The sequence below is a fragment of the Argentina anserina genome, chromosome 1 (genome assembly GCF_933775445.1).
Source record: "Argentina anserina chromosome 1, drPotAnse1.1, whole genome shotgun sequence".
Taxonomy (NCBI): domain Eukaryota; kingdom Viridiplantae; phylum Streptophyta; class Magnoliopsida; order Rosales; family Rosaceae; genus Argentina; species Argentina anserina.
In genome coordinates, this window is record NC_065872.1 from 17,259,200 (window position 1) to 17,266,495 (window position 7,296).

General features: G+C 38.3%; 2 protein-coding genes across 3 annotated transcripts; one reads left to right on the top strand and one right to left on the bottom strand.

The window, feature by feature from the left end:
• Window positions 1-1,301: 1,301 nt before the first annotated feature.
• LOC126796301 (uncharacterized) lies at window positions 1,302-4,070 on the top strand. Its single transcript, XM_050523099.1, has 4 exons — window positions 1,302-1,904; window positions 2,430-2,719; window positions 2,960-3,082; window positions 3,715-4,070. The coding sequence occupies exons 2-4, from the start codon at window positions 2,631-2,633 to the stop codon at window positions 3,791-3,793; spliced, it is 291 nt and encodes a 96-aa protein (XP_050379056.1). The 5' UTR covers window positions 1,302-1,904; window positions 2,430-2,630; the 3' UTR covers window positions 3,794-4,070.
• A 518-nt stretch (window positions 4,071-4,588) lies between these two features.
• Window positions 4,589-7,094, bottom strand: LOC126791170 (protein COP1 SUPPRESSOR 2). Of its 2 annotated transcripts, XM_050517593.1 has the most exons (8): window positions 6,944-7,094; window positions 6,593-6,862; window positions 6,377-6,503; window positions 6,158-6,231; window positions 5,697-5,854; window positions 5,241-5,476; window positions 5,062-5,148; window positions 4,589-4,936 (listed from the first exon to the last, which is right to left on the bottom strand). In XM_050517593.1, exons 1-6 carry the CDS (start codon window positions 7,030-7,032, stop codon window positions 5,313-5,315), a joined length of 882 nt encoding a protein of 293 aa, XP_050373550.1. In that variant the 5' UTR covers window positions 7,033-7,094; the 3' UTR covers window positions 4,589-4,936; window positions 5,062-5,148; window positions 5,241-5,312. The 2 variants fall into 2 exon arrangements, with proteins under 2 accessions (XP_050373550.1, XP_050373542.1); XM_050517585.1 differs by lacking the exon at window positions 4,589-4,936 and having other exon boundaries at window positions 4,992-5,148.
• Between the last annotated feature and the right edge of the window lie 202 nt (window positions 7,095-7,296).

The window sequence follows — 7,296 nt, forward strand, 5'->3', positions numbered from 1 at the left end:
CACTGATATTCTTATTCAACATAGCATATCTTAGCCCATTGGCTTTTACAGTTATTTATTTTTACCATGTGTTATTAATTTATATAGATAACTATGGTTATACCATAGTTAATCTAGGACGCATGGCTTTCATCTAGGTGGGTGGGCATGAAGGTGGTCAAAAAAGGTGATCGGCAAATTTGTTTCCGTCGTGACTTGTAAATGGATACCTCATGTTCGCTCGAATTTCGCTCCCAAAATTATAGCGAAACTGACATCCTCACGTCAATCTTCTTAGCCATCACAACATATATTTGAAATAGAAGCGTTGTTACAACCAACCATAACTAACACTTATGTCTTCAGCCCATGACTTTTGAGTCCAGTAGAATATGAAATTATGCATTTGCTAGTTTTGGTGTCATCAGTAGACGTCAGCTGTGTCTTGGCTTTGGCTTTGGCTTTGGCTTTGGCTACCTCTTGCAGAGGCATGAATAAAAATATATGAATTGTCTCTTTCAATTATTTGAGTTTTCTCTTTCCGCATTTTCTTACAGTTCTTCAATTTCTTGCCCTTTCCTTTCTCTTGTTAAGCTGGTTGTAACAAGTGTCATCAAAAAGAAAAAAAAAATTGAGATAAAAGAGGGTTGTTGCTCCTTACATAATATAGAGCATTACTATGTTGGCTTCAAAGTACGTATATGAATAATCAGTTCACTTGTATGCTGTTACATTTTCAGTGGTATGGGAGAAAATGTAGGTCAATTCGCATGCTTAATTCGCACAAGGATTTCATTCTTTCTTCTTCACATTTGCCAGACTTTGTTGGTTAGGTGATTCCAGAATCATAAGTTAAACCCATACTTCACTAAATGTGTATCACTATCGGAAGCAGATCATATCCACATTCGAACTCACTTCTGCTAATATACATGAATAGCATGGGTGGTTTTAGATGGGTTTATGACTGTAAAAATGGTAGTTGGTATATTTGGTCAATTAAATATAAGAAGTGTAAATTATTAATTATATACTAGTACCAAATGATAACTTAAATTATAAAAAGGTTAATGAAAAAAATCCAATTACATCTGATCACCTCCTATAAATATCCATTTTTACATGTGAGTTGAAAAGTCAAAAAAAAAAAAAGAGAAATTATGGAGATGTGCAAATAGAACTCATTATCTGTCGAGTCTCTTATGTGTCGATAACTCGATATATAGATTGAGGTCCTCATAAGTCTTCCCCCTTTCCTCCCCTGCTTTCTCCTCCTTTCCTTCCCCTGATTCATCATCTTTATTAATACTACCCATTGTACAAGATCAGATGAAACCCGGAAAAAATAAACAGCCAAGAAGCATAATATTGATAAAGCATATGAAGACAGCTCCGTAGAAATTACCCCTTTGATCTTCTTCATCAACCCAGAAAACCCAGATATTTTGCTTTGGTGTGGGTATTGAATATGAAGAGTAGAAAGAGAGAGCACGAGAAATATATGAATGGAGACCCTATCGATCATGGGCTGGACTGGTAATATATTATCACCGGCCCAGTGGTATCTCATCACCCGTGTTTCAAAGTTCGCCATTAACCTAAATTTGTTCTCCCATTTCAGTTTCTTGCTTCATGCAGGTAGAACACATGGAAGTACGACTAAAATAAGATATACTATCCGAGGTCAGACGATCTGGTGGCCGTATGCTTTTACACCTTGAGGAGTATAACCCTTCGCTAAACCAATCCAGTGTCATAGGATACTTGGAAAACATCTTTGCAGATGATGTGAACACTCCAGCGAAGTATATGCTTCATTGAAAGATGAGGGTTACAATATTTCCTATGGGGAGAATATTCCCATTAACCAAAGAGAGAATGGCTTTAGCTTCAGATGTGGATGCAATCCAATACTGCATCAATGAGTAAGTATACATCCCTGGCATGCACTATCAGTAAATACTAGTACCAAGGTTTGAAATATTTGTCAAATATATTATGTTACCAACTACTGAGTATGTAGATGTAATCCATAATATGCAGCTGACAAGTATAATGTTCTTGACATTCTTCCAGTAATAGATGTGCCTCAGGATTACTGTGTCCAAGTATGTAAATGTATATTACTACTATTTTGATCCACAAACCACAATATGCAGTTTTGTTAATTTTTTTAATTCAATAGTTTTTATTTGAACCGGGAGGCAAAAATCTGTTAGTGATGGTTCTTTTCTGTCAGGTAGTTGCACAATTTATTTCTTCTTTCTTTTTGTATTTGGTGTGTAACTTTGGCATCTTAGAGGGTGGCCCTTATGTGATTGTCATTCATTAGGTTTGTAGCAAATATGATTCTTTTAATCCCATGTTTTGATATTTGATATTTGCTATTTGAGTCTGTTTTTCAAATTTTCATTTTATTAGATACTAAAATTTGATAAAAATCACTGTAGCTATGCAGGTTCTGACCTTTTTGTGTCACATACGGGATTTGGAGGAGTTGCATATGCAATGGCTATCACTTGTGTCAGAATTGGTGCAGAAATTTTTTTTATATCGAAGGATCTACAATCTTTGGTTAGAACGAATGCATCGTATACAGTCGAAGAGGAGTTGCCTTCTCGATCTCCTGATGAAGAACAGAAGTTCTAAGAATGGGTGACTACCGTGACATACTAAGCCTTACGAGGGTTCTTGTTTATGGTCCCAAAAGCAAAGCAGACGTTGACAGAGTTATTGAAAGGTATTTTATCTGTTAGATGTTCCATGGCGGAGTTTATCTCTGTATGTTAGTACTATCTACTTGTCTACGCATCTGTAATATATTAAACTATAGAAGAAGGGGGATAGTTTTGTCTGTGACGTTAGAGAAGGATAGTCCATGGTTGATGGGTCTTCACTTGGTTTTTCTTTTGCTTTGCTATAATCAGAGTTGCTTCTCTTTATCATGTGATTGCTCTGACTTTGTTCCTTCAATTTAAAGGTGTGCAGGTGCAGGGCATTTACGGGAAGATATTCTTTATTATAGTAAGGAACTTGAGAAGTTCCCTGATGCTGATGATGAGCAACGAGCGAACCTAATGGACATGGGTGTTAAAGCTCTAAGGTAAATCTTATGTGCGGAATTTATTTCTCCTTCCTAATTTGGTTGTCGTGTGGCTATATTTTCTTTGTCTAGTAGAACTTAAAAGACCACTTGTAATCATGATAGAGGCATCAGTTCAACGTGTTATATGTTTATGAATCACCAAATTTTATTTCACGACATTGACCAATGTCAGTGAGTTCTGCAACTCTGCAACTATTGCATCATTCTTCTCCATGTCGCATAAGATGATGGGGGACCTATGTTCTGAACTAGGCCTGTTTTTGTTAATTTGTACTAGTTTAAGTTATGATAGCTAGAAGAATTTTCCTCCTCGTTGTCTTTTATGACCAGTCACATATCGCTTACACAGGTACACTTCCTTCTACATCAATTTTATGAGGGTTTAGCCAACCATTTATACTGTGCATTCTCCTCAACGAATTGCATACATAGTTGTGGGCTGTACTCGAGCTGTTCTAACTTGAAAAAAAACAATCTTTAGAAGTCAGATGTGGCCAAGTGATATTAATATTCCAATTGACAGCAGACATGAAGAGCATTTGCCAGTTTCTCTCAAATTCATGTAATGAATAGCATGCAATACAAATGTTTATACTACTATTTAACCATCGTGTTTTTCCATAATGCAGGAGATACTTTTTCCTCATCACATTCAGGTCCTACCCTACTGCACTAAACCAGCTGAAATCAAATCCAAATCATGGATGAATGCCAGGCCTGAACTAGGACACTTATGTAACAACCTTAGGATCGATAAGTAAATCACCAGAAATGCTTGTAATATTTGTATTTATGTACAGTTGGCAATGAATTGCCTGTTATAGTTTGTCGTCAATCCAATATCAAGGTATGAGTGCCTTTGGATCCCTTCAGATTTCATCTAAGGGATCACATGTGGGTTCCATGATCAGAACCTTCCTTTCACATATTGTTGTTGAATTGTGATTTATAGTAAATAGAGTTTGCAATCAGGTTGCTTAACTTGGCTGAAAGTTTGCAATATATCTATCCGAAACGAAAATCATGGTTTATACATCCCGGAATGCTATTACCTGCACTGTACTTTGCTGCCGGAATAGCATTGTGATGCAACATGGTATATAAGGATGGATATAATTGGCAAACTAGACCAAGAATCTTCCACCATTTCAGAAATATTGCTGCCCAGAAGCCTCCTGTTACCACCTAAACAAGGTTGGTATGTTCTTGCTAATCTTCATTGTTCTACTCTTGGAAAGTGTATTTTGTGTTTAGTTCATATGGAGGTGAAGACGTAACCAAATATTCGACTCCGAATTTTCAAAGCCCTTTTCATTTTCATGCCACTCAAAGCAAGATAAAAATTGCTGCAATGGAGAAGAGCTTCCTGACTTTGCTACGTTCAAGTACCAAGTTCGGCCAGAAATATTGGGGCAAGTCGAGTTCAAGTTGTCGAGTTGAGAATTGCTGATGGTGAATGGATTAGAGTCTTTTATTCCAATCTTAGGTGTAGTGCTGAAGCTAGCATCAAATTGCCACATTCACAATTTAGAGGTTGAACTGATACTGCAAAGTTCATTGCAGGGACAAATTGGTGAAAACAAAAACTTCCACGATGATGTAAGCGTGGTTCTTGAATCTTGATCACAACTATATCTATTGCTTTTACAACTTGTTCGGAGGATCTTGATCGCATAAGATTGTGTACATTGAAAAGAGTACAATCCATCCATTCATCCGTTGTAGGTTTCCCCATCAAAGCAAGTCAGTGTGGCAACAAAATTCAAGTCCAGTTTACTTATAAAGATGACCAAGAACAATGACAGTTTGGATGGCAAAACGAATCCAGTCTTCTTCCTCAGGCATATGATGCTGCGAAGAAATGGTAAATACACTTTCTTACAGAAATATAATGAAGGCAAATAAGGACTGAAGCATTAGGATGCCATATAAACAGAAAATGAACATAACCACAATGTCTCACTGCAAGACCTCACATTGAACTTGAACAGAATAAACCGAAAAGCGTAAGCATGCCTTCCAGTAAAGGGCCATCCAGGTACAACGCTATCAAAGAATGACGCCTAAATTTTGAAATTATATACAAAAAAACTGTTAAATGTTATAGTACGGAGCAACATGAGTTACAGTGGCAAAAATGCATAATTTTACATACCAAAAGAATGATGAGTTCTGAGTCTTTCCAGATTAAGTTCCATTCGTATTCTACTGTTGGAGTACATGCATATCATCTCCTCATTCCACGGTGACGCTCTCTTTTGCGGAAGCGCTCCAGCATGAACTCATCTGTGGCAGCTTGCCTCTGTCCTGCTGCATCTGTGCCAGTATCATTTTGTTTGGGAGCACCACCATTATCCTGTGAACTTTTGTCCTTGTAGAGCTCGAGATGTTCTGTAAGTTTCATAGTTGTAGTTAGTAATGGCAAAAACCTTTTACTAGACAAAAGAAAACCACGAGACACTAAACATTTTCTAATGGAGATGAGGGTGAAAATATAGACTACCAAATATACTGTGACTAGCATAGCCCTTGAAATTTTTGTTGGACAATGAATTCTTAGTGCCATGCTCATATTATTTTTCATTGGAATGAAGAAACAAAGTTTGCAAACCTCTTCTAAGTTTTTCAGCATAATCCCTGCCACGCTGGAAATAATCAGCACTGTAACTTGAGGGCATGCTAATTTCTGATTTTGTCTGCCCCACAAGCCGCTTCTCGTGCAAAAACTTCTTTGCCGCCTCAGTTTCCTCAATATTTCTCAACTTGTATCTGCAATTAGTAGAAACAATAAAAACATGTAACAAAAGGTCATGTTTATAGTATAAAATTGTGCACAGGAAGCAAAAGAGCCATGGTACCCCCTTCCACTGTGTGTCCATAAAATTATGTGCATGTATAGTTCTCTAGTAGCACGAACACAGATTAAATAACTACTACAGCATAAACTGTTGAACCAATAACGAGTGCTCTACATTTAAGTATATAACAGCTAATCAGGTAAACATATCTCAAACAAAACAGCTTCAAGTAACACATACATCAAAACAAATTATGATTTTCATAGGGCCTTACTCGATGGGGAGCTGCACCTCAGCAATCCCAGTAGTCCACTGAGTTGAGCTTTCTTCTGAGTTTCGCTTTTTCACCTGCAAAGAAACAGCAGACCGGGTAAAAAAAACCAAGCAAAAGCAGCACGATTGAGAGACATCAACAGCTCTAGGCACGTTCTGCTGCTATATTCACCACCAAACAACAACAAAACCGCAAGCGCCGGTGGAGGAGGTGACTCACTTTAAGATGGTCAGGTATCTTGTACAGCTCATCCTCAGCACGCTGTAACTCATTCTCCACCTCCTCCGGCGCCGCCTCCACTTTCTTGCCCTTCTTCTTTGCCAACTGATCTTCAATATAACTCAACCTGTCAACATAACAAACACACACAATCACAACCACTCCCTCAATATAATCGCCACATTACTTCATACACACATCAATCACAATCATTACATATTCGGATCTTCATCGGCCACTTCAGTTTCCTCAGCAAAGGTCCTATTCAAAGCCCAGTCATCATTCTCTCCATCTCCTCCGCCGCCGCCGCCTTCGCCGTGATGACCACCGGGAGAATGGCCGCCGCTGGCTCTCTTGGTCTTGCTGTCAATGTTCTTATCCTTAGAAGCAGGATCATTCGGCGAGTCGAAACCAGTAGTCAGGGCAGGGATCCCGGACCTCCTCCGCCTCTGCTTCTGCAGAAACTTGACCTCCTCCAGCAACAACCTGCAATTTTCACCGTTCCAATTTTTACTCAATTGTTTTAACTAATTTACAGTTGCAAGATAGCCACGACTCGATTCTTACCTCCGTTCTTGTTCGTCGTCGCTGAGCTTCTCAGGATCATCGTCGTTATCGTCGGCGGGAGCGCTTCGCTTTCGGAAATTCTTGCCCATATTCTTCTTCTCTCGCTTTTCTGCAACTTTTTCAGCTTTAGCCCTAAGCCCTCCAAAGTCCAAATCAATTCAATTTTCCCACACAAACCCTATTTATATATTTATTGGGAAACAAATATTATTAAATCGCAATACGGCGTCATTTAATGAAAATTTTTAAAGGACGGAAGAATCTATTCAAGAACCAAGGAGACCAAATACTTTACACATTCAATCGGTACCACATCACGGTAGACATACATGGTACTCGAAACTAATGAGACA

Bases quoted from the DNA above. Each gene is read 5' to 3' on its own strand.
- LOC126796301 (XM_050523099.1), top strand. From the start codon at position 2,631: ATGGGTGACTACCGTGACATACTAAGCCTTACGAGGGTTCTTGTTTAT. The intron at 2,720-2,959 runs GTATTTTATCTG...TTCAATTTAAAG, and splicing joins GTTGACAGAGTTATTGAAAG to GTGTGCAGGTGCAGGGCATT. The intron at 3,083-3,714 runs GTAAATCTTATG...TCCATAATGCAG, and splicing joins ATGGGTGTTAAAGCTCTAAG to GAGATACTTTTTCCTCATCA.
- LOC126791170 (XM_050517593.1), bottom strand. From the start codon at position 7,032: ATGGGCAAGAATTTCCGAAAGCGAAGCGCTCCCGCCGACGATAACGAC. The intron at 6,863-6,943 runs GTAAGAATCGAG...TGAAAATTGCAG, and splicing joins GACGACGAACAAGAACGGAG to GTTGTTGCTGGAGGAGGTCA. The intron at 6,504-6,592 runs GTAATGATTGTG...TTATGTTGACAG, and splicing joins GCCGATGAAGATCCGAATAT to GTTGAGTTATATTGAAGATC.